Raw genomic sequence first — 25,545 nt, forward strand, 5'->3', positions numbered from 1 at the left:
ACTGTAACAGCTGAGGTCCAGTAGTGTTGGTGGTGGTTGTGTGAGACAGTTACCCTCTCCCGGTTAGCCTTTAAGAGCAACGTAAAGTGGCGGGGTGTTGCCTAGTGTTCCTGAGTGTCAGTAAGTAAGTAAGTAGTTGATCTACACAAAATCAACAGCAAAAACTGGAAGAGTGTGTCTTTAAACCAAAACTGGTATAAGGCTGTGATAGAGATAGAATGAGCTGTAAATATTCAGGGTCTACCAGTCTGTGAAGTTAGACAATCCATTTGCCACATTGAGGACAGGACAGAATGGAGGAATGGATTCTTATGTGATGGTACTTTATGAATAGTATGAGTTCTTAGTGCCATATATACGTACATATGGAATGTTTTATATTTAACTGTATGACTATTAGCAGTTGAGTTTGGCACTGTGTTAAATTTTGCCTTTCTTAAGTAAGTGTAAGCCTTTATAGATAGGGCCAATAGTGTAAATGAGCTGTCTGAGACTTGTGTTTCAAATGAAAGGTAACCCCTGTAAAAGCTTTGAAATAAACAGCAGAAAATGTGAAACACCGATCGCGCTTTATTGTGTACTGAAGAGTATTTTAAGGACCTGTATCGGGAAATCTAAGAAAGTGTATTGACAAGTATTTTAAGGACCTGTAATGGGCAGTCTCGGGATCTCTGGTGGCTCAGTAGGTTATGCATTAAGCTGTTAACCACAAGATTGGCAGTTCAAATCTACCACCTTTCTACGGGAGAAAGATGAGGCTGTCCAGAAGTCTCAAAACCCAAAGGAGCAATTCTTACAGGGTCAACAGTACATCTCTCATGACAGCCTTAGCTATGAGTCAGGATTGACTCAGTGGCATCGAGTTTGGGTTTGAGTTTGATATTAGGCAATTGACCTTGTTTTTGATGTATTTGAGGTTATTTGAAATTCTAAGAAAAAAGAACTTTTATCATGTCGTGCCATTATTCACATGCTCTCATTTAATTGATATGTACACGTGCACATGTTCTCATTTGATTCTTAAAATTCATGACAAGAGAACCGGTGTTTATTTTATAAATTAAAAAAGTGAGGCATACTGATAGTAATATTGCCAGGATCCGATTCAGTCTTTTGATGGCTGTTAAGTTTTGCAGAAGAAATGTCATTTCCTAACTAAACATAAGGGAGGGGGGGAAGGGCCAGGGGTGGGAATGTTACTGTTCTTAGGACTTCCAGATACCAACAGAATTGTGTTTTTGGTCAATACTTGACTATTCTTGTAATTTTTAAATAAAAATTTTAATCTAAATTTCAGGAGTTAGGCAGAGTCTAATGCTATTCGTTCATCATGGAGGTAGAAGAAATGATTGGCTACGCTTAAACCCATTCCTTTTCTTGGGTTTCTTTAAATGAAACATCAAATCTAGCATTTACAGTAGTAGAGCCACAGGGATAGGGCCCTTGGGTAAATCAAACCTGGTGCTCAGTTGTGATTTCCCACTCCTACAGCAACGGAATGAACATTTGCCCTCAAGGGTCTTCCTCACCAAGCTGGAAACCTAGATTACATCCCTTTCAACAGGAAGAAGTTCCTGCCCTCTGAGAAATCAATTAAAATGGGCAGAAAGAGGGGTAGAAATTAGGCCGTGGACTCTGGCATTGCAAATGGAGACTTGCCCTTGAGATTTTGATTCAGGTACTATCATTAAGCGTAAACCAGACAAAGGCCAACAGTCTGTAAGTCTGCGCGCCAAGCCTGGTGGTGATTTTTTCCATCCTCTCTGGCTAGTGACTGGGCCATCCAGCCACATTAGAGCGTAATGGGTTTTCAGGACCTGCACGCTGTGTCCTCTTGACTCCCACTGCAGGCCACATGGCTCACATAGGGTTACCCTGCGGCAGGCACATTGGCCCATCCCTGAAGCTCTTAGAAAAGTCACCTCAGAGCAGCCCTGCCCATCAGGCTTGGACTTGCTATAGGAATGCTTTGTTCAGACCTGTGTTGATCTAGTAAGGCATTGGCCTAAAGTGGTTGGAATCAGTTCTGTGTTCTTTCAGCAGCCACTGCGTGTGTACTATGAACTGGGCAGGAGGATGCAGAGGTGACTCTGACATAAACCCTCCTATGAGGAACTTGGTGGGGAAGAGGAAATTCAGATGTAGGATCTATACTGTGATCAGTGTGGTCCGAGGTCAGTGCTAGACTGAGGCAGGAACTAGTGGGGAATTACCACCTGAGATATTGTGCAAATGCCTCACAGAGGAGGGAATGACATCTAAGCCATGCTGTCAATGTTCCATAAGCACTGACTAAGATACAGTGGCATTCCTGACTTGTCAAGCATGCGCCTGAAATCATGAAAGGTCATGATATGTTTGAGGAACAATGAGTAGTTCAAAGCTGCTGCTGTGCAGTGGGAGGAGGAAGAGGGGTGGGTGGAGCCAGGCTGGCAAGAAGGTCATCGATCCTCTAGTCACCAGGAAACCAGCAAAGGCTTTAGAGAAATAAAATCATGAAACCACTGAAATTGTGTTGTGTTTTTAAGGAGTCAAACACCACAGAAAAAATGATTACGAAACAGAATTGTTCAAATTGGGCACTGTCAGGGTCTGTGGGGACAGACCAAGAAGGTATGGAAGACCAGACCGCAGGCACCTCTGGTTTACTGGACACTGCTGAAGAGGAGATGGGGGAGCTGAGAACTCCAGTCCCAAGTCTCTTTATCCTATTACAGGCTGGGTGTTGTCTTCATCCCTGAAGGTGGGGACTGCAGAGGAAACCGAGCTACTGAGGGGGGCGGGTGCATCCAGGGGAGGCATCCTGGTATTGAACTCTTGCAGGTTAAGTCTGGAGGTAGGAGATTGACACATTTAAAATAAGCACAGGGCCTTAGTGGATGCAGAATCTTACACTGTCGGTGGCACATACTTTGAAAAAACGGACAGTGATAGGCCTTGGGACAGGGAGGTTTGGTGGGATGAGGGAGCTAGAGAAAAGTAGTCATGGAAGTAGGTTGAATAGTGCAAACTAGCTATCTGTGAACCAAGAGCGAGTAGGGGAGAGGGTTCAGACAGGTGAAGCCAGGACCACTGTGGAAACGGCACCATTCCAATGTTTAGCATGAAGATAGAGTGACTATAAATACACGAGGATGAATTTAGCAGTTGAAGTATGTTAGTGCAAGTGACTCTGGTATCTGGTAAGTCAATTAGCTGGGAGTAGGATTGGAAGAGCGAGTTCTTTGCTGGTTAGGATATGAGGGTGGGGGGTGTATCTGTTGTTTTGCAGGTTACCTTTCCTTTGATCATGTCATATCCCCTGAGATGTTGGGAGGGGTAAGGTGAGCAAGGCCCTTTCGTAAGTAAATCTAGAGCTCAGAGTATACTGGGGGCTTGAGGGCTTGGGCCAGAGAGCTTTGATTTTTCTTGGCAGGGATGTCAGGAGAATAGAGAAATGACAATAGAATTTGAGCACTTACTTAATGTTCTTATGTGTTATCTTATTTAGTCCTGCTGATCATGTGTTATGGTACTCTTTTTAGAGGTGAAAACATGGATTTTCAGGAAACGACCTGTATTACCTTACCTGAAGTCACATACTTAATAAGAGTTGGACGCCCAGGGTTTGGGTTCGCTGGGTCTGTTATATCCACTTTCGTTTTAAACTAAGAGGGAAGAAGGACTTTTGAAGTACAGATGATAAGAGTTCATCCATGCAGCTCCAAGAAGAAAGTAGTTGTTTAGATACCCGAGGTCCGGGAAAGAGTTGACTGACATGAAAATTAAAATTAGGCCTGGTTTCACTTTCTCTTGTCACACCCTCCACCCCCACTAGGAGTGACTTAGGAATCGGGCTGAATGGGTGTGGGTGAACATTAGTGTTACTTTTGTACACCTCTGAGCCATAAACTGTTGCACCATTATAATAATACAGAGGCTGGCCTAAGCTCTGTAACCCATGTGACCAAATAAAATTGGAATTTGCAGAGAAGCAGAAAGACACCATTAGTTTAGCATCTCAGGAGCCAGAATTCTGAGGAGGGAAGCATTCTATATATCAGCAGCAGAAAATACAGCCTAAATTGGGTTATTGGGGAAGTGTTACTTTGCTTTTTCCAGAGTGGTTTCATGTTTCATCATATTGGTCTCATGTTTAAAAAAATCTTCTAACTGATATGTTTTGGGTTTTTCCCCCCACATTGTTCATTTAACTTTTTAATTATAATTGAGGTGGCTTCCAGCTCATTACATGTGTATTGCCTTAAAACAAAACGAACTTCTAGCCTTAAAAGGAAACGGGCATTTGTTTCAACAACTTGTTAAGCACCTGCTGGCCAGGAAGGAGTCTTCTGTTTTGGCCCCTGATGGCTCCTCTTCAATGCCTCATACTGGTTTCTTGTTTGCTTTGTTCAGTCATTCAACCCATTTATTGATCACCTACTTTGTCAGGCACCATGTGCTGGGGATATAGTGAACAAGACAACTTGCATTCAAGTCAGCAAGCTTACTGTCAACAAGTAAATATGACAGATTGTGACAAGTGCTAGAAACAGGAAAGAAAGCAGGGTGAGGAGCTGGATTCGGAAGGTTTGGTTTTATAGAAAGTATGGTTAGAGAGGAGGTATTTTTAGTGTGGCCATGAATGTGAGGCGGGAGTGAGCCGGCTCCGGGAGAGAACAGTCAGGGCTGGGGTCAAGGTGGACACAGTCCAGGAACAGGAAGACAGGGAGAATGACTGCAGAGGGAGCTGAGGCCCTGGGATATAGGCTGTACTAAAAGACTTTAGGGTAGCTGTGGTTTAACATGTTCACACAAATCATAGAGATTTGATCCAGTGATTAAAATGATAGTGTCCCCAAACCCCAAAACTTGTAAGTTTTCTGTTTGTAACCTTGCCTTATTTTTATTTTACAGGATGGAACAAAATTCATCTGTATTGGGGCTCTGTATTCTGAGCTTTTGGCTGTCAGCAGTAAAGGTGAACTTTATCAGTGGAAATGGAGTGAATCTGAGCCTTACCGGAATGCACAGGTATGCCATTGTGTCAGATCCTGTGCTGAATAGCTCTGTATGGCAGCACAAAAAGTACCGTATATACTCGAGTATAAGATGACCTGAGTATCAGTCAAGGCACCTAATTTACCACAAAATTACATTAAAAAATGTGCTGAAAAACTTGGCTTATATATGGTGGTAATAAAATTTCTTCTACTTCCCAAGAATCCTTCTCTACATCATCCACGAGCAACATTTTTGGGATTGACCAACGAAAAGATAGTTCTCCTGTCTGCAAACAGCATTAGAGCAACTGTTGCAACGGAAAACAACAAGGTATGGAGCAAATGGCAGTGACAAACATTTCGTTTTTAAATTCTCCCCTTGGCCCCTTTCCATCTTTTTCTTTTTTTCCTTCACTAAAGATCCATATACTCAAAGTTTCTCAAGTCTTAGAGTAATTCATTGTGTCATTTGTTTTTTAGTACCAATGTATTCAGCAAAACGTTTATCAGTTCAACAATTTCTACAGTGCTATAATTCTTGCTACTTTTCCCAAGTTATTCTACTACCATTAACATAAAATCAATGTCCTCTAAGCAAAACTTTCACTTTCCTCCCCTCCCCTCCTGTAACCACTAGTAATTTTCGGTTTCTGTGCATTTATTTATTTACTGTAAGGGAGATCAGACAGTATTTGTAGGTCTGTGATGGATTTTGTTCAATGTAATGCAAGGTTCATCTGTGTTTTGTGGCATGCTTTAGGACTTATTTCTCCTTATGTAGTGAATAATTCATTGTATGTATTTGCCATATTTTATTTATCCATTCATCTATTGAAACTTTTTGTTGTTGTTGTTGTTTTGTCCAGCTTATTTCTGTGCTGTAATTCAGCCTTTTAGAAGCAACTTTCTCTTAAGGGAAGGAAAAATATGTGTGCTACGTCCTGAGACTAGAAGCTGTAAAATACAGATAGAATAAAATCGTTATTTATAAGAAACCTTGTGGTGTAGTGGTTACACATTGGGCTGCTATCTGCATGGTTGGCAGTTCAAAACCACCAGCACCTCTGAGGAGAAAGACTGGGCTTTTTACTCATATAAATACTTAACACTCTCAGGGGTTGCTATGAATCAGCATTTGATTTGATGACATTGAATTTGATTTTGGGATGGATACTTCACATTATCAGTTTGGTCTAGACACAGTTTGCACATGGTTGGAGCATGTGCTATTTTTAATTAATGCCTTAGAGATGCACTGGGTTTTAGGTTTTAGAATTCATTTTAATAGCTGCTATTTTGATGTCTATATGTATTAAGAAAATATTGTAGTTTTTAGTCCTATTAAAACTTGTGAATTCTCTTTTTATTAAATACAGTGGAAACCATTTTAGCATTTCCCTTTATAGATTGTTAGTGTTTGCCTCACATTAGACTTGACCACCGTCCGTTTGAAAAGATTACTTGTTTTTATATTGAAACGTCTAACTTTTTTTTTTTAAGGTTGCTACATGGGTGGATGAAACTTTAAGTTCTGTGGCATCAAAATTAGAGCACACAGCTCAGACTTACTCAGAGCTGCAGGGAGAGCGGATTGTTTCTTTACACTGCTGCGCCCTTTATACCTGCGCGCAGCTGGAGAACACTTTATACTGGTGGTGAGTGCGGAGGTGGAAGGCGTCTTATTTGGGTGTGTGCTGGTGGGCCTAGCTAGATACTCTCGTGTAGTAGACTAGTGAAAAGTTAACCTCACTTTAGAGTAAAATAATATTTAAAAACAAACTTTAAGGGGGAGTTGACAAGGGAGGACCCTTTAACACAATTTTAATTAAATGCAATATATAACATTTATTAACTATTAGGGAATATTAAATTATTTTAAAAATGTACAGCGTAGAACATAAAAATTACCAATAATACTGTAACTCAGACAACTATTAATATTTCTTTGTACCTTCCATCCCCATACAAAAACATGTACTTTACTTTTACATGATTGTAAGTATAAGGTATATTTCATAGTTTTTTAACAGTTCAACAGTATTACTTCAGTATTTCATTATAGGTATGTGACTTAGTGAAACTTTATAAAGGTTATGCAAATATATGAATAGGACTTATTTAATGATAACTATTATTAGAAAGTGACCTCACATTTTAATGTTTGAAAGGTCTAATCAACAAATTTGCATTGACAGAAATAACTTCTGAGGGAATCTGATTATTTGAGATGATAATATTGTTCTGAATAAAAATTTGAGAGGATACTGGAGGGTAGAGGGAAGGTGGGATAGAAAGAGGGAACCCATAATAAGGATCTACATATAACCTTCCTGGGGGACAGACAGCAGAAAAGTGGGTGAAGGGAGGGAGATGTTGGACAGTGTAAGACATGACAAAATAAGAATATAAATTATCAAGGGTTCATGAGAGGTGGGAGCGGGGAAGAAGGGGAAAAAATGAGCTGATACAAAGGGCTTAAGTGGAGAGCAAATGTTTTGAGAATGATGGGGGCAACAAATATACAAATGTGCTTGACATAATGGATGTATGTATGGATTGTGATGAGTTGTATGAGCCCCCAATAAAATGATTAAAAATAAATAAAATTTACAAACATTGAGCATTCACTTAATTAAAAACTAGCTACAATATGGACAATAATCTACTAATTTTGATTAAAAAACAAAACAAAACAGAAAAACCACCACAAAAATTTGAGAGGATTATACCAGAAATGTTGAAATAATAATAGTTGTGGGTTCATTATATTTGAAGGGCTTCTTTGCTACTCCTTTGGCTTATTTTTATTTTTCTCTTTCAGGGGTGTCGTTCCTTTTAGTCAAAGGAAAAAGATGTTAGAGAAAGCTCGAGCAAAAAATAAAAAGCCCAAATCTAGTGCTGGTATTTCCTCTATGCCAAACATCACCGTGGGCACCCAGGTCAGTAGTTTAACACTCAGCTTCTTCTGAAGGTGCTTCTTCTTTCACATCCATTTCTTCCCTTATAAGCAATTTGATAGATCATCTGAGCAATCAGATCCCAGAGCCACCTAAGTGGCATACCACTCTTTCTTCATTCAGTCATTGAGTAGCAGTGTATAGATGCTAGCCCACTGTCTGTAGACTGGTGTTCCCAGATTTACCTTAAGACTCACTTGGTACTTTTAAAATGCAGAACCTGGGTGGGAGGGGAGGGTGGGAGTTTCCTTACCTGATTGATTTTTGCTTATTTGAAATAGGACCCAAGGGGTCATTGTTGTTACCAAGCATCCCCAGTGATTTCTGATGAAGCGGGTTGAAAGCTTCTGCCCCTGGGAGAGACTGTCCGCTCAAGGCAGGCTGTTTCCATCAGCTCCAGCTTTTGCCTTTGAGGTGGTTTTAGGGTCTTCTATGTTGGTTTGGGAAGGTGACTTTCTAAAAGCACAGTGGCTCTCAATGGTGTGGTCCAAAGAACGCCTGGCTTCTTAAGACTTTTTCAAGAAATCTGCAGTCTTTACTTTCCAATTACTTACCTGTCTGAGGTTGAATCTTCTTCATATAATTCAGTCAGGTGACGTAACAGATGAAGGCAAAAGCAGACACAAGAGTCCAGCTATCTCTTTCTAAGCAAGCCAGCCGTTGAGATTAACAATATCACTCTTTCCCCCCTACTTATTTTGGGTACCACCTGTTTTCTATGTGACCATGGGTTTACTGTTATTTTACTTAATAAGGAAACATTTAAATTGTTTCTAAGTGTAATTACCAATATGCTAAATACTGGTAGAGAAAACCTGCACAAAAATTGTTCCCTCCTCAAGCACGTTTAATAGTGAAAGAGGGTCCAGACGTCTAATTCATGAGACTCTGGAAGTTTTGCAAATCTCCTCAGACTCACAGTGGCCTGTCGCACACCAGCCTGCCCCATAGGATTTCCAAGGTTGCAGAGCGCTGCTGAAGCCAGCCGCCGCCTCTTTAGACTAGAGTGGAGCAACTGGCGGGTTCGTTCAAACAGCCCACCCCTCCAGTTAGCTGCCAGCGTTTAACCAAAGTGCCACCTATAATCCCTGAAATTTAGGCTGATAGTGGTTATCTCATATAATGTGCTGATTTTTTTCATGTAGCTTTTTCTTGATCCAGTTTTCTCATAACAGGTAGTTAAAAAGTAGTCACTACCTGAACTATTTTTCCCCCTCTAAATTCCAATTTTAATGTGCTTGGTTTTGTTGTTGTTTTAATTTATGGTCCCATTCATGATTTTAGAAATCTTCTTGTGTGTTTTGAAATGAGTCTAAATTTGACAAATGTTTTGACTTTCTAACTTGAAGTTTTCTACAGTTACCCAGTCAGTGTTCCAGCCTTTGCTACTTTGGACTTGACTCTGGACTAGTCTCTCTTTTCTAGGGGCTCCCTTTCTTCTGTTTAGTCCAAGTGCTGGTTTTCTGGTATGTTAGAAGTGCCTTGTCAGTTGACATACATGAGCTGGAGATCTCAGCAGCAGGCTTATTAGCAGCCAGGATGACTTTACTGTAGGCCAGTGATTCTCAACCTTCCTAATGCTGCCAGCCTTTCATACAGTTCCTCATATGGTGACCTCCCCAATCATAAAATTATTTTTGTTGCTACTTCATAACTGTAATGTTGCTACTGTTAGGAATCTTAATGTAAATATCTGATATGCCGGCTGTATTTTCATTGTTACAACCTGAACATAATTAAAGTGTAGTGATTAATCACAAAAACAATATGTAATTCTATATTGTGAAATATTTATTTCTATTTACAAATAAATGAAATTTTGTCTTGAAGCATGGTGTAACATGGGTAACAATTTTCACGCCGGGTACTCCAATGTGGACGTATCAGCATGTGGGTGGAACCACCTGGAGACGGATAGAGGAACAGTGTCTCGGTTCCTAAGACCATCAGAAATACGGGTTTTCCGATGGTCTTAGGCAACCCTTGTGAAAGGGTTGTTGGACCTCCAAGGGGGTCATGACCCACAGGTTGAGAACTACTGCTGTAGGCAGAGAAGGCTGAAAATACATTGTAAGCCTTAAACAAATTCAGTTGGCATTAAGTTACTGAATGATAACTGTATATGGAAATTCCTTGGTGTGGAGCAAAGATTTTATTTGAAAGTTGTAGAAAACTAGAGGTTTAAGACAGTCACCAGGGAACCCACCAGCAGTTCCAGGGGGTGGGGGAGACTTGGCATCCTGCTATTGTAAAGATTACAGACTAGGAAATCCTATGGGGCAATTGTCTTCTGTCCTACAAAGTAGTTGTGAGACAATTGATTTGATGGCAGCAGGGACAACACTAACAAGATTACATCCAGAGGAAATCATTTGCATGTGAATATCAGGTTTGTGGGTGGTTACTGGATGGGAGTACACCAAGAATCACTAACTAGAGGGTACTCACTGCCATGGAGTCAACGCTGACTCAGAGGGACCCCCTGTGGGTTTCTGAGACACCCTTTAAGGAGAGTAGAAAGCCTTGTCTAGCTCCTGCAGAGCTGCTGGTGGTTCTGAACTGCTGACAGTGCAGGTCTCAGCACTATGTGTAACCACTGTACCACCAGGGCTCCTAATAACTAGAGGTAAGCACACATAAACTTGGGTGTTCGGGAAGGCAAAATTAATTAAACGGGGTTGTGCAGGGCAGAAGAACCAGAACTGTTGGTTTATTTAGATCAATTACACCTGCATTCACAGAGCATGATACTCATTTTATGTCTGTTCTGTGCATTCAGTGAGTAGTAGAGAAGACATTAGTAAATTACCCATTGATGTTCATGCTGGATTTCTCTTTAGCTAAAGCCTTGTTCCGCAGGATTCTCTTTACGTCTTTAAACTTTCAGCATTCTTCTTAAGATTTTTCCCCATCAAGTCACCACACAGTGTAGACCATGCCTTTTCCAAGAAGCTTGCTCCTAGGAACTGTTCTTCTGTGCTACAGCACTCCACAGAGTGACACACACACCTGGTTTGGGCAGAACTGTAACTAAGCCAGTAGTTCTCATTTTAGCTCCTGTACTTACAAACGGTACCACCTTCTTCCTGTGTCTCTTATAGTTAAATTTAAACCACCAAGAAACATGATCCCCGTAGTTGCCACTAGTCATGTATATTGTCATCATTAGCTGTCCCAACAGAAGGTTAGTGAGATTGGGCTGTTGGAAGAGTCCAAGGAAATCTCTAAAAGTGTTGAGATTTCAAGTGGAGTTACTGTTGATGTGTTTGATGATGTAGCCTTTGCAGGTCATTGGTTTTCAGAGTCTGGCCCTGAGGGTAATTTCTGACAGGGAGAATCCAAAGGCTATTGACTCTCAGTTAAACCTGGATCACAAGTGCCTACGCATTCTCTTTTAAATTTGCAAGGAAATGTGTTATCCCCTGAAGTTCCTGGTTGGTAGAAAACAACAGTCTCTCCTGGGGAAAGGTTGTTACGGCATGCCTATATAACATGAATCATCATGAAAATATTTTCAAATGATTGAAACATTGTCTCTGGGTAAAACAAAACAAAAAGTGATTGCTTTGTTCATTCATTCTTCTATTGATAATCTTTAAGTATTCTTGCTAGTTTCTTCTCTCTCTCCTGTTACATTATAAGCAGAATAGTCAGGATAGTTAGTGCATGTCATTTTCAAGTTAATGTTGAATTATTTGGCAGAAGTACTATCATTCTGAATGTTAGGAATACCCCCTTTTTTTATGGAGACCTTTACGTGAATGCTCTCAGCCTTCTTGACTTTGAAGATTTTAAGTGGAAAAAACTAGAAAGCAATAATTCGTTTTCCCATGCCTTTTCAATTGTCATTCTAGTTTTAAAGTCATGTTGTGTTTATGATGATTTTCTTTTGTTTATTAGGTGTGCTTGCGAAATAATCCTTTGTATCATGCTGGAGCCGTTGCGTTTTCAATTAGTGCGGGGATTCCTAAAGTTGGTGTCTTGATGGAGTCAGTTTGGAATATGAATGATAGCTGTAGATTTCAGCTCCGATCTCCTGAGAGCTTAAAAAGCATGGAAAAGGCTAGCAAAACCACTGAAGCAAAGTAAGTACCAAACTCTAACTCAGTTTGCTTTTTAGGAACAGGTTCCTTGTTTGCCTTCTGTCTGGGAGGAGAGTTAGGGGCATTCGGCATCATAGAGACTGGCTAGTGAATTGAGTCTTGTAAGGCCCCCAGGAATTTTGAAGAGAATTGCTAATTTTTACTTTCCACATATGGTTAACATTTGACAATTGTGGTGGGTCAGATGTCTTATTTTGACATTTGAGGCGATAATCAACCTTAAAATCGGGCCCGAGCTGTAATCGTTGTGATTCCAACTTAACATCCTGCTTGCGCCTGGATGATTGGAAGGGGTCTGTTGGTTAATGTGCTGGGGAGGGAAATTCGCTAGAGAGCTTACAAACTTTTTTGGGTAGGAGGGATATATGAACACGAACGACTAAATTGTATATAGCTGCCCAATTCTGCTTGTTTGGTATATGAACTTAATGTTTTTAAACCATTTTTTCTTTAATCTTTTTATTGTCATGAACAAAACTTAAACTCACTGCTATCAGGTCAATTCTGACACCTAGTGACCCTATAGGTCAGGTTAGAACTAACTGTCCCTATGGGTTTTAGGAGCTAAAACTCTTTACAGGAGTAGAAAGCCTTGGCTTCTCCCTCTGAGTTCTTTTGAGCTGCTGACCTTCCAGTTGGTGCCCCATTGTGGAACCACTATGCTACCAGAGCTTCTACAAGAGCTATTTGCCATTTTGACCTTTGTTGCACGTTTACATTTACCATGTTGTGCAGACATGACCACTTGATCCCAAGTTTTTCCCACTGAAATTTTTAAATAACTTTTCTTCTTTTATAACTTTTTTTCTTAATCTTATACAAAAGTGTGACCGTTGTAGGACCGTGGAGGGTAAAACTTACTATCTTGCAGAAATTGTGACTAGATATTTGCTAGATTGATTACTGCCATTCCACTTAATACTGACAGTGTACACCAAAACCCAAAGCTAATGCTGACTATTGCTAAATAAGTTCAAACTTTTTAACAATCCAATGTTATTGCAATGTTTCTTTTTTTTTCTTTTGAGTACATTCTCAGGTTTAAATTTTAAAAAAGTTTTATTTTTCTTGAAACATAAATGTAACAAAACACATTTTCATTACTTGGTGAACTTATTTATAAAGAGCAACTGAAAGGTTTTTGAAGTGCCCGGTGAAGAGATTATAATGAGTGTTTATGCTGTCTACTTTCGGAAGTTTTTCAACATCTTTCTTGAAATTTGCCATCTTGATGAATAAATTTCGTTAAGGAGCTAGGTGAAATGAAATGTTCAGAAGAGGATCATGTTGATGTGAATAGTCTTCCTCTGTGTTAGGTATTGCAATGAGTTCACTTGAGAGACACGCAAGTGATTCATCAGTCCTGGCTTGCTTCCACCATGCCAAGATTTGCAGAGCAATCACGAGTATTCACTTCATACCTATACTGAGCCACACTCTGGCTGAATTGCTGGTGAAAATAATGCTGGCTTTCTTGGGACCTTTTCTAAACTTAAGTGATATTTCTGGTGCAGATTTTAGGAGATGAAAGGTTTACGATGATGACCTTGGCTATAATATGCAACAGGATGAAATATGTGGGAAAAAATTTTTTTTGTTTAGTAAATGGCTTTCTATTTGAAAACATTTCTGCATTTAATAGGTACAAATTTGGCATGCAACTACAGAATATTGTACAGTTGTTGTAATTTCCATCTTAACTAGTGTGTTAATGAAATAACTCAATCAAAAGGGATAGATTTTAATCCTATAATATCCCATTTTAGTTATGTCAGGCCATGGTTCATAACTAGATGGTTCAAGAAAGGAAATTTTTTAGGTCATTGTGAGAAGAATGATTTCTTTGAATCTTAGGACATTAATATTCTACCAATAGATCCTGCCCTCTCCCCTCAGTTAAATTGCTGTGTTGAAGTTACTTTGAGTTTTAGTTACTGAAGTTTTGACCCTTATTTGCTAAAGAAGCTATGGTAAACATTTGTTACTTTAGAATCTAAAGTTTAGATAAAGCTTATTTGAGTATGTTTTTATTTTCTGTATTAGAACATAGCTCAAAATTTTAAGTGAGCAGTGTATCTTTCTCAGCACTTTTCTATTGCTAAGACTAAACTTGAGTCTTCAAGATAAACCATTGAGAGACATGTCTAATTGTTCATTTTGCTAAATGTAAGGATCATCTTATATTCCCACCCCAGGCCTGAAAATAAGCAGGAGCCAGTGAAAACAGAGATGGGTCCTCCGCCTTCACCAGCATCCACCTGTAGTGATGCATCCTCAATTGCCAGCAGTGCATCAATGCCCTACAGTAAGTTTAAAGTGTAGTGGACACTGGCCAAAACAAGCAGCCCTTGTGGACGGCTGTGTGGAGTATATTTCTGATTTAAAGCAACTCCTATTTTTATTACATTTTTCCATATGATTTGGGTTTCTGCTGATTTTGGGATTTTTAGTGCAGCTTTATTTCAGTAATCAAAGTAGTCATAGCATTGATGGCTTTTTTGATTATTTTTTGGGGGGGGGGGTTGTTGTTAAAAATGTGGCAACTGCATCTCAGTGATAAAAGGAAGCTACAACTGCTCCCTAGGATCTATGCCCTGCTTCTATGGGCTGGTTATGACTTGATCACAACTTTGCTGAGAGATTATAGAATTTCTGAGCCTGGATTTACTTCTGCCCCCTGGATTTATAGAGTGTTAAAAAAGCTCTTCAAAATTTGTTTTACAGTTTACAGGCTGTCCCATGTGACCAGCCTCTGACTCATAAGACCACCTGAGTGTTTAGTAAATTGACCTCACTTTGAAACACTTGAACTAAACCCCTGCTCACAATCATCATAATCACCTTCACTTGCAACTTTACAAAACTGAAAAGGCTTGGAGCCTTTTTTTTGCATTAAAGCACTGCTTCCCAAACTTATTTAGACCTAGCTTCACCTTTTCAGAAATAAAATACCTCAGTTACCCCTCTGTCAATGAATAAAACATTTATACCATAGCCCATACTCCTCTTTAAATAAAGGCTAAGTATCTGGTTTTGTAGCTCACTGGATCAAGCCAGGCCCCCCGCTCCTGGCCAGGGGGTGGTATCACCCATTTTTGGACAATGCACATAAATAAGGCTAAGTAAGAATCGTGTTCATCTGCACTGATTTACCCATAACTTTAAAGACACACATAGGGCTGGATCTTGATTGGAACCCAGGGTCTACCTGGAGGTACTTTGCTACTAGGGAAATAGAAATATATGAGATTGAAGTTGGACCTTGCTTGAAGTAGATCCCTATGCTATATTAGCAGTACATTCCTATATTATATTAGCAGAACTGTACAAAGGAAGGTGTTTTGGATCCTTCAAAAGTAGAGCTATCTGACCAGTGTGAGTTTGGGGGATGGGAAGCAGTTGTGTACAGTGAAGCTTTATCGTTTTTAACTAAGCATTAATAAGCAAGAGCAATTTTTAAGCATGCATTGATTTAAAGTGGAAGCTGGTTATAAAAGCCCAATTTATAACACCATAAAGTTGGTTATGAATAAACTTGCATCCCTGTAAAAATGACTTTCCCCCCATATATTTAGATGAAATATATAAAGTCTCTCTTACATTTTCTTTTTGGTACTTAACATTTTGTTGTTGTCTAAGAACGACGACGGTCAACCCCTGCCCCGAAAGAAGAGGAAAAGGTGAATGAAGAGCAGTGGTCTCTTCGGGAAGTCGTTTTTGTGGAAGACGTTAAGAATGTGCCTGTTGGCAAGGTATGTATGGTCTTTTTACTAACATGACTCTGATGATAATGGTGATATAAGAATTCGTAGTTGGTGCATGTCCGTTGGCCATTAGCCCGGGGCTTCTCTCCCCTCTCCCTCATGAACCCTTGATACTTTATAAATTATTGTTTTGTCTTATCTTACACTGCCCCACATCTCCCCTCACCCACTTTTCTGTTGTCCATCCCCCAGGGAGGGGGTTATATGTAGATCCTTGTAATCGGTTCCCCCTTTAGGGCTTCCTTTTTTCATCAGCATTATTTTGTAGTAATTTAAAATTTTCAGGAAAGTTCTTTAGATCTTCAGAAAACTTATAAGAGAGGTAAATTGCTTTTGGGTGTTCTAATTGAGGTCTTCTCACATAACACGTGTTTAAAAGCTTTATTCCTTCTTATTTGAAATAATATTCGTCTCCCCTTTATCCTGAAAATAGTCTTGCCTTTCAAGAAATTGAGTTCACACACACATACTTAGAAACAAAAACATGAAGCTACAACTGTTGTAGAATATATATAAAGTAAAAGTTTCCTAAGAAGTGATGCTTTTTTCCATTTGTACTTTAATGAAGCATGTATAGACTCAGCCTTTCTCATATGCCCTCCCTCTGTTTGACTACCAAAACACAGCGGCAGTTTATGTTGCCGAAAGCACACAGGCCCTAAGGAACCGTGGTAGGACTCTCAGCCTGTGTGCAAGCCATGGGATTGCCCTGCTGTGCACCACTCACTCTGTCTGTGCTGTCCAGGATGGTAGCCACTACCCATAAGTGGTGCCTGACATTGATTTATATTGTTTATTTTAAAAAGCCAGCTTTCTAATCACCTTCATTTAATTTCCAGTGCTGAGTAGCCACTTACTGGCTAATGGCTGCCCAAAGGGACAGTGTAGATTAAGGACATGCCTTCTGGAAGTTCTGTTGGACAGTACTATTCCAATAAGAGGGAGGTTGGGGTTTCATGGGTTATACTTGAATTTTTTTTATTGATAGTTGAATATTTTTATGGAGTAATCACTGGCCGGTGTTTTCTAGGAGCCCTCGTGGCTTAGTGGTTGCACATTAGACTGTAGTCTGCAAGGTTAACAGGACAAAACTACTAGCTGCTCTACAGGAGAAAGATGGGCCTTTCTACTCCCGTAAAGAGTTAGTCTCAGAAAAGCATATGGGCAGTTCTAACTACCTACCCTGAAGGGTCACTATGAGCCAGCATCAACTCGATGGCAGTGAGTTTGGCTTTGGTTTTGAGATTTTCTCCAGAATGTGAGCCTAGAGTACAAATATCAACATACAGCTTCGGTGAGTGTGTCCGGTTTTGTACCTTGGTGATCGTGTAAGGAAACAGAGTCCAGTTAAGTGCCTTTCATCCTCCTCTTTTTGTTGAGTTCATTGAGTATACTCTGCATAGTGCTTACCGTATTTAATTGTGCTTCTAGGTGCTAAAAGTGGACGGTGCCTATGTTGCTGTGAAATTCCCAGGGACGTCCAGTAATTCCAACTGCCAAAGCAGTGTTGCTTCAGATGCCGACCCTTCTTCTCTCCTACAAGACTGTAGGTTACTTCGAATCGACGAACTTCAGGTCAGTGTGAGAGATCAGCAGCAGGTGGACTTGAGTACTGGCTCCTTGTGAGTGTGTGATAAGACTGAGCATCATTTCTTGTGCATTTTGCAGGTTGTCAAAACTGGTGGAACGCCAAAAGTTCCAGACTGTTTCCAGCGTACTCCTAAAAAACTCTGTATACCTGAAAAAACGGAAATATTAGCAGTGAATGTTGATTCCAAAGGTGAAGATTTTGTAATAGTTTGGGGTAACCTTTAACTTGCATTCTCTGTTGGTAATTCTTGTGCAGTTCATGGGAAGAAGATTAAACCACTTTGGGGCCTTGACGGCTTTTGTCTCCTGTGTATAACAATATGGAGTCAAGTGTATTTGTTTGAATTAATTTGCACAGGTGGCCAGAGGTGTTAGAATTTGGCAGGTGCTTAATGGAGATGACTGAAGATGTATAACCCCTGTTCCTTCTGTTTATGTTCTTCTAAAGGTGTACATGCTGTTTTGAAGACTGGAAATTGGGTACGGTATTGTATCTTTGATCTTGCTACAGGCAAAGCAGAACAGGAAAATAATTTTCCTACCAGCAGCATTGCTTTCCTTGGCCAGAATGAGAGGAATGTGGCCATATTCACTGCAGGACAGGTACAGTGGCTCATCTTTGTTTTCATAACGCAATAGAACAGCATTGGCATTTTGTGTTTGTATGCTGTCTTGAGTCGAATGTGCACTTAGCTGTTACTAAGCTATGGAAGAATTTAGAAGTTTTAATGCTAGAAGCCTGGTTAAGTCATTATTCCTAACATCCAGTTTGAAAATAAGTATAGTACTTGTTGTAACAATCATTGATACATTAAACAATCATTGATACAGTTTTGATCAGGAGCTGGACTTTGTTGTTTGTTCTGTACTTTAGGAGTCTCCTATTATTCTTCGAGATGGAAATGGTACTATCTACCCCATGGCCAAAGATTGCATGGGTGGAATAAGAGATCCTGACTGGCTTGATCTTCCACCGATTAGTAGCCTGGGCATGGGTGTGCATTCTTTAATAAATCTTCCTGCCAATTCAACAATCAAAAAGAAAGCTGCTATCATCATCATGGCTGTAGAGGTAATTAATGTTTATAACTACTAACTCAGAAGACATGTCTAAGAATCTAAGAAAAATCTTGCATAGGTTGTGGTCATTCATTGTCCCTCTATGTAGGAGCTAACCGTGTGTCAGGACCAGAGAGATAAGTTAGTTGGTGATGGCAGTATAATTTGGGCAGCATACACAATGGGGTGAGCGCGCCAAGGAGAGGGATCTAAATCCGACTGTGGCCATGGAGGTGTCTCTGAGTAGAGAGCTAGAGAGTTCGGTCTAGAGACCAGGTCTAGAGAAAACTAAATTGATTACAGATCTTATGAATGAGCTTCAGGCTCCCTGGACATGGGAATGAATGTGGGACATGTTTCCAGTCACTAAGAACAGCTTTTCTGAAGTTGTATGATGTGTTGGGAGACTGTATATATCCTGTAGATGTAACCAGAAGGTGGGGCTCATGTGGACCACTATGTAGTAGTCCCTTGTGTACTAACCTCGGGGGCCTGAACTTTACTCTAAAAGCTATGAAGAAGCTGTAAAGGAGAATGTATGAGGAGGTTTGAAGTTGTAAAATGGCATGGTCAAATTTTTTTTTTTTAAAGATGGTTTGCATTGCAGGATGGATTTGTAGGATGCCAGGATTGGAGACAATTAAAATACAGAAGCAAGACAAAAGAGTTAATTAATTATCCAGACATGAAACAGTTTGAACGCTTAGAAATGAAAAAGGGATGGGTTCAAACCTAGAAAGCTTAGTGAATGAATGTGATGTCAGTAATAAATGAAAGGAAGTTTCTGATTTGGGTCTAATTGTAAAGAAAAATATAGGCAGAAGAATAAGTGAGGAAGAGAAAGAGGATGCATTTCGTTTCAGCCATATTGAGATTGTTAGGGGGGCGGGGCGGGGGCTTATGTGGTGTAGAGGCAACACCATTGGATTGCCTTTTGCAGAGAGTAACCTTCTTTGACTTGTAGTTTACAAAGGATATGCCAAGAATACTAAGAGTTAAGTGTGAAACTAGACCAGTTAGGACACTAACAATAATCCAGGTGGAGGGGACAATGGTGTGGCCTGTTTGAGTGAGATGTGATTGGATGCTAGCTACAGTAGATGTGTTTTGCTAACAGGATTTGCTGGTGGCTTAATAATAATAGGGTTGCAGGAAAAAGAGTGTTTTGCAAGAATAAAAGTTGCCATTTATTGGGCTGAGGCTTATGTAGCTAAAGCAGACTCGAGTTTGGTTTTAGGTATTTTAATTTTAGGATTGCTGTCAGATATTCAAGAGGAAATGGAGAGTAGAGAAGTAGAGTGCTAGATGTTTAAGTCTGGAAACCAGGAGAAAAAAACCTCAATTGGAGAAATGTACTTGGGAATTGGATAGGATCATTGAGGTTGTAGGGAAGAGAAAAAAGGCACAAGAACTGAGTTACGAGTGTTTTAAATGCTGGGGAGATGGAGAGGAACCAGCAAACAGACAAGGAAAGGTTCGGTCACAAGGAAGGGGCGGAGGAAAACTCGGTAAGTGGTGTGCTGGTAGCCAAACAAAAAGGGCCTATGTCAAAGAGGCTGCGGTGTCTGCTCTGTATGATGATGGTGATGGTGAGAATGGAATATTGACTATGTCCTTGCTGACAGCTAGGATGAATTATTACCCAATGAAAGGGAGTGAAGGAGAAATGGGGGTGAGATCAGGAATTCAGGATAAATATGGATTGTGGGTTTCCCCCTCTTTTAAAATAAACTTAGAAATGGGGTGTATTGGATCAACCTGTTGTTAAAGCCCTTTACTGCTGAGAGTTTGATAGCTTGAACCGATCTTGTAGACCATAGAAGGTAGAGGGAGCAGCCAGCTTCCATGAAGATGTAGTCTTGGAAACCCAGTGGGGCTGTTCTACTCTGTCCTCTGGTGTTTCTGAGACTCAAAATTGACTCTGGTTATGGCTTTGGTCTGTGGGTTTTGTGATAGCACATTATCCTTCAGATTGGAGACGATCAGCAAACTTGGTAGAACTGCATCCAGGTGCTTTGGAAAGCTCCTGTAAGCTTTTGTGTATGGACATAGTGTTCATCTTATCCACAGTTTGGTCTCTAGAAATAGCTCTGGATTGGATGACAACATTTAAAAATCACAGCATTTGTAATTGAAATCTAAATTTTCCGTTGCTTTTAAAAATTAGAAGACATGGTAGCCTCAGGCTCATAATTTAACCTGGAAACTTTTCCTTTATTAATTACTTTTCTTATTGTGAATTAGGTACAGGGTTTATATTTCAGACCATCAGTTCTATATTCATTGAAACTGCTCATCAGCCCCCATGCCTGTAATGCCTGTCTGTTTTCTCTCCCACCGTCACTTCCCCTTCTTATGGACCTCTGTCTTCCTTTACACTCACGCCAATACCTAGCAATGCTCTAGCCCAGCGGTTCTCAACCTGTGGGTCACGACCCCTTTGGGGGTTGGACAACTCTTTCACAGGGGTCGCCCAATTCATAACAATAGCAAAACTACAGCTATGAAGTAGCAATGAAAGTAATGTTATGGTTGGGGGGTCTCCACAACATGAGGAACTGTATTAAAGGGTCGTGGCATTAGGAAGGTGGAGAACCACTGCTCTAGCCCATGCTCCACCCACCTCCCACCCCTGCCCCCGCTGAACCTCCAACGTCTGTTACCTTTGGTGTGCACGTCTTTGTCTTGGTTTTCATCCTTACAGTAGTGGTCTCGTACAATATCTCCCCTTTTGTGATTGACCAACCTCACTCAGCCTAATGTCCTCCACAGTGGAGCTTGCTTATTATGGGGTTTCTTCAGAGCCATACTTAGTTCTCCACCCAAAATGTCTCCTTCCACCCTGAAAACAGTTTATTTCACTTACAATGGGTACTGAAATGGCCTCCTCTTCCCGGCCTTCAGATCCCTTAGGTTAGGGGAAAGGAGAAGCTATTTCGGTATTTTGGAGGGAGGAGGTAGCAAATTTTATAATACATTTATTTTTTCCCTTTTAACTCCCACACCATTTCCTCACCTGCAGCTTCCAGTTCCTAGTTCTAGTTAAAATGAACCAATTTGTCTTCTAAAACTAATGCTTTATACCCAGTCCATTAAATATAACCATAGCTTTACATTTGGAAGAAAACACTCGAACTTTTTGAAATGTTCGTGCTGTTCTCAGTTAGGTAGTTAATCATATGTTCTGAGTGCTGCCGTTTGCTGTCACCTTTGGGGTTTACTTCTGTCGTGATTTCTGGGGCGTTGAAGGCTTTTTAGTGTTCATGGATCACTGTGTAATGGTAGCTTTAATAGCATATGAGGGTGAGAGTAAGCCTGGAAGAAAATGTGTACCCTTTTCTTAATGGGTTTGTGGTCTTTATAGGGTTCTGATTCTATACGGCCACCTAAGAATGTAATATCAACTGGAGTCAGCAGACTCCTCCCCGTGGACCAGATCTGGCCACCCCAAAGCCATTCATCTGTACAGCGAATGTGGTTACTTTCCCACCTAAAGAGAGTGCTGAGTTGTGAAAGCTGACGTCTTGGTTGTGTTGTGAAAGCTGACGTCTTGGTTGTCCTTTACACAAGGCTGGTCGTGAACCAGGGTCAACTGTGGCAGTGGTTGTTAAATACAGGAAAAGCCCTGCCAACCCGTTTCTGTTGCTGTCAGCTGTGTAATCTCCCTCAGTGCCACAGAAACTCAACTGCCAACATGCCCATTCTTGGTCCTTGTGACCCCATAGGGCAGAGTAGAACTGCCCCCAAATGATTTCCAAGGCTATAAACAGGCTATCACACCTTTCTACTGATAATGGCTAGTGGATTTTAACCACCGACTCTTGGTAAGGACTGATAGCTTTAACCACAATGCCCAAAGACTATACTCTGCTTAAAGGATACAGAGCCTTTCGCTACATTACCCATTACTCTCCTTGGTGGCAAAGCTGATTACCTATAGTACTGGCCACGAGAAAATTTTGTTGTATAAAATATGCGATCAAATTATTGAAGTTGTGTGTGGCAACCCCCCCCCCCCCTTTTGTCTGAACACAGAAACAAACATTAATGCAACACATTCTGCGCTGTGACTATGAGGCCTGTCGACAGTACCTCATGAATTTGGAGCAAGCGGTGGTTTTAGAACAAAATCTACAGATGCTGCAGACATTCATCAGCCATAGATGTGACGGAAACCGAAATATTTTGCATGCTTGTGTATCAGTTTGCTTTCCAACCAGCAATAAGGAAACTAAAGAAGAAGAAGGTAAGATTAAGAACTCTTGAAGTCTTTAAAAAAAAATACAAAAAGTTTTAGCCAGTTGGGGTAATGTGTGTTTAATGGAAAGAGAAGCAAATTACTTTAAAGGATTGATGTGTAAATGTGTCATCTTTTGTCTTTTAAATCTTGGCATTTTGGCTCCTAAAAAGAAATGTGCCTCTCCTCTTGGCAGGGTGGGTGTAGCAGCACAGACACAAACACGTTTTTCCATCAGAGTGTTTATTTTTTGCTGTCTTGAATTCTCTGCGGACTCTTTGGAAGCGCCCCCTCTTGTGTACATAGATGTGCTACTTAATGAGCTGTGCTCACTTTATAATTGCAGATGACCTACAGTTATTCATCATTTAGCAAGTGAAACCAGCGTTTGACCCAATTTTCAGAATGTAGTTGGGAAAATAACCTAGGAAGTTAAGATACACACAAGGTTTTTGCCATAAAGATTTTGGGTGGCTAAAGAAATGCCAAACCTTTTAAAAATGCAATTATGTCACTTATAATTTTCCTATTTTGGACTCAGCTGTTGGCGTTTGATGGCTGCCTTTTGTGCATTGTGGTTTGCCAGTTCCTCCATTTTCCTGTCATCTCAGGAATGAACCACCAGTAGTAGACTGTAACTCATATCTGAAACCAAAACGGTGATACTGATAGGGTGGGTCTGGGTTTCCTTCTTTGGTAATGAAAATTAAGTTTCCATCTGCTCCTCCATGGCCCTGTTTTCTGCTGGGGGAGGCCGAAAGGAAAGGCTGAAGAAGAAAGCAGAACCCAGTTGAATCTGTGTGGTTGCCCTGGGGAGGAAGTCTTACTGGATTGGCTATTTAGTATGTACCTTGGGGCTTTACAATTTACAGCAGCTGGCATCAAGGGGCCTTTCCTTAATCTTGTAGCCATTTTTGAAGTTCAAATCGATCCAAATTTTTTCTCTATTTCAGAAGCAGAGCGCTCCGAAAGAAATACGTTTGCAGAAAGGCTTTCTGCTGTAGAGGCCATTGCAAATGCAATATCAGTTGTTTCAAGTAATGGCCCAGGGAATCGGGCTGGATCATCAAGTAGCCGAAGGTAATGTGATTTTTACCAGGAAAGTTTAGTTGGAGGAAAAATAAAATTCAAGTACAGGAAGAACTGTGTCTCTTATTTTCCCATATGCATGAAGCGGTCAGCTCCTTTTGATTTGATTTATTTTTTGTCCTTTCTTAGTAGTGAAAATCACCTTGGAGGGAAATTTTCTGGGAATGTCTAATTAGAGCTCAAGTGTAGAATAAGAACATCAATGTGAGGTGATTTAGGTCCGTAGTTCAATCTTGAGTCCTTGCATGTGCTCTGAATTCATCGTTCTTGCTTTCTAGGAAGCTACTTTCTTTAGTGGGAGAACAAGCAATAACGATAATTGGACAGAACCTCCATCTTCCATTTTCAGTTGGCTTCCTTGGACAATTTCTTTCAGATGTATCAATAAACGGCTGATGTGCATTGTTTTCTGAATACTTGATGTTTTAAAAGTTCTAGGCCTCTTCTATAGGATAAAGTCTGTTTATTCTAGACACCACAGAACTAAAATTCCAGGTTCCGGACTGACCATTACAGGAAGCACTGCTCGCTGTGTGCTAATGGGATAGATTGGAGAGCCTACTTAAAACGAGAACATCCCTTGCTTATTTCCCGTTCCAAATTCAACTTCTCCCTTTAAAATGGTTGTCCTTCAATTGGCACCAGGGTGCTAGCTACCAAGCTGATAGCTTTCCTGGCCTCAAAACTATCCTGAAGTGACATTTATCAAATAACTACTTATGGGTGACCATGAGAATGTAAAAACAACAAGAACAGTATGTAGCCTATGCAGAACTTCCACCGGCGTCCTTGTTTAGGACGACGCAGGCAGAGACAGTGTTTGGTCTTCAGTGGAAAGCAACTGAAATGTTCTTGCAAAATATGTAGTGTCTGGATTATCTCAGGAATTTCACTTCCTCAGGGAAAAAGCAGATGCAAACCAAGTTGGACTGACTCTGATATGATTGGTCCATTGCCAGTGCTGCCATCTTGTTTCATGTAAGGAATATTTTGAAGGCAAAGACTTAAAAGGAGCTTCACGAGTGGGTGATGTGTTGCTCACAGAAATAATTTGCAGAGTAAGCTCCTTTGAGGAATTTGCCGAAGATTCCACTGCAGTGTTCTTACCCAGTTCAAATGCAGGGCTGCTGGCTGCGCAGATGAAAGCACAGGAGTCTTACTACCCACGCTGGGCAGTGGGAAGTCTACAGACTGCTTCATTGAAGTGAAACCCTCCTCTAGCCTACAAAGGATTTTTCTAGGCGATTCCCTTTGATGAGTATGCAGGCTGGGATTCATGAGCTGTAAGCTCAAAACTGATGCAATCCCAGTGTTGAATGGAGTACTGTTAAATGCCTTCAGATGATTTGACTCAGAAGTTGTGTTATGTGACTCACTAGTTCCTGAGTACAAAGGTCAGATTTAGTGGAAAGCTTGATTGATGCATCTGATTGCAGGTGTATTTACTCTAGAGATTGTTAATCTGGAAGACACATGACCTTCGCTTTTTTGTCACAGTGGTGTGTTTGAACATGACTGGATTCTAAGGCTTCTGTAGCATGGATATAACGTGCTTTCAAAGAGGAAATTACATCATCCTTGAATTCTTCCATATTGTCAGAAAATACGATGACTCCAGGCAAGCCTTTATGAAGAAGTGTCAAAACACTGAATCTTAGCAGCCAAGGTGGTATCTCCTCAGTATTGTCCTCAGCCACTGAGGATACAGGTGAATCTTCATGAATTGTGTACAACATCTTGAAGAATAATTTTCTTTTTTTTGTT

At 40.5% G+C, this 25,545-nt stretch overlaps 1 protein-coding gene across 1 annotated transcript in view; it reads left to right on the forward strand.

Annotated features, from left to right (window-relative positions):
* UBR5 (ubiquitin protein ligase E3 component n-recognin 5) overlaps positions 1 to 25,545 on the forward strand; it is a 94,925-nt gene that overhangs the window by 22,227 nt on the left and 47,153 nt on the right. Inside the window, exons 10-22 of the mRNA XM_045287206.1 lie at positions 4,897 to 5,013; positions 5,203 to 5,313; positions 6,483 to 6,637; positions 7,804 to 7,921; positions 11,840 to 12,024; positions 14,238 to 14,347; positions 15,682 to 15,794; positions 17,238 to 17,381; positions 17,475 to 17,586; positions 17,845 to 17,999; positions 18,271 to 18,468; positions 22,491 to 22,701; positions 23,646 to 23,772. Of these exons, the coding sequence (XP_045143141.1) occupies positions 4,897 to 5,013; positions 5,203 to 5,313; positions 6,483 to 6,637; positions 7,804 to 7,921; positions 11,840 to 12,024; positions 14,238 to 14,347; positions 15,682 to 15,794; positions 17,238 to 17,381; positions 17,475 to 17,586; positions 17,845 to 17,999; positions 18,271 to 18,468; positions 22,491 to 22,701; positions 23,646 to 23,772 (1,856 nt within the window). The remainder of the gene's footprint in view (positions 1 to 4,896; positions 5,014 to 5,202; positions 5,314 to 6,482; positions 6,638 to 7,803; positions 7,922 to 11,839; positions 12,025 to 14,237; positions 14,348 to 15,681; positions 15,795 to 17,237; positions 17,382 to 17,474; positions 17,587 to 17,844; positions 18,000 to 18,270; positions 18,469 to 22,490; positions 22,702 to 23,645; positions 23,773 to 25,545) is intronic.

Source organism: Echinops telfairi, unplaced genomic scaffold (assembly GCF_000313985.2).
Source record: "Echinops telfairi isolate 266 unplaced genomic scaffold, ASM31398v2 ScPeMD7_1;HRSCAF=3_0, whole genome shotgun sequence".
In the NCBI taxonomy this organism is placed as follows: domain Eukaryota; kingdom Metazoa; phylum Chordata; class Mammalia; order Afrosoricida; family Tenrecidae; genus Echinops; species Echinops telfairi.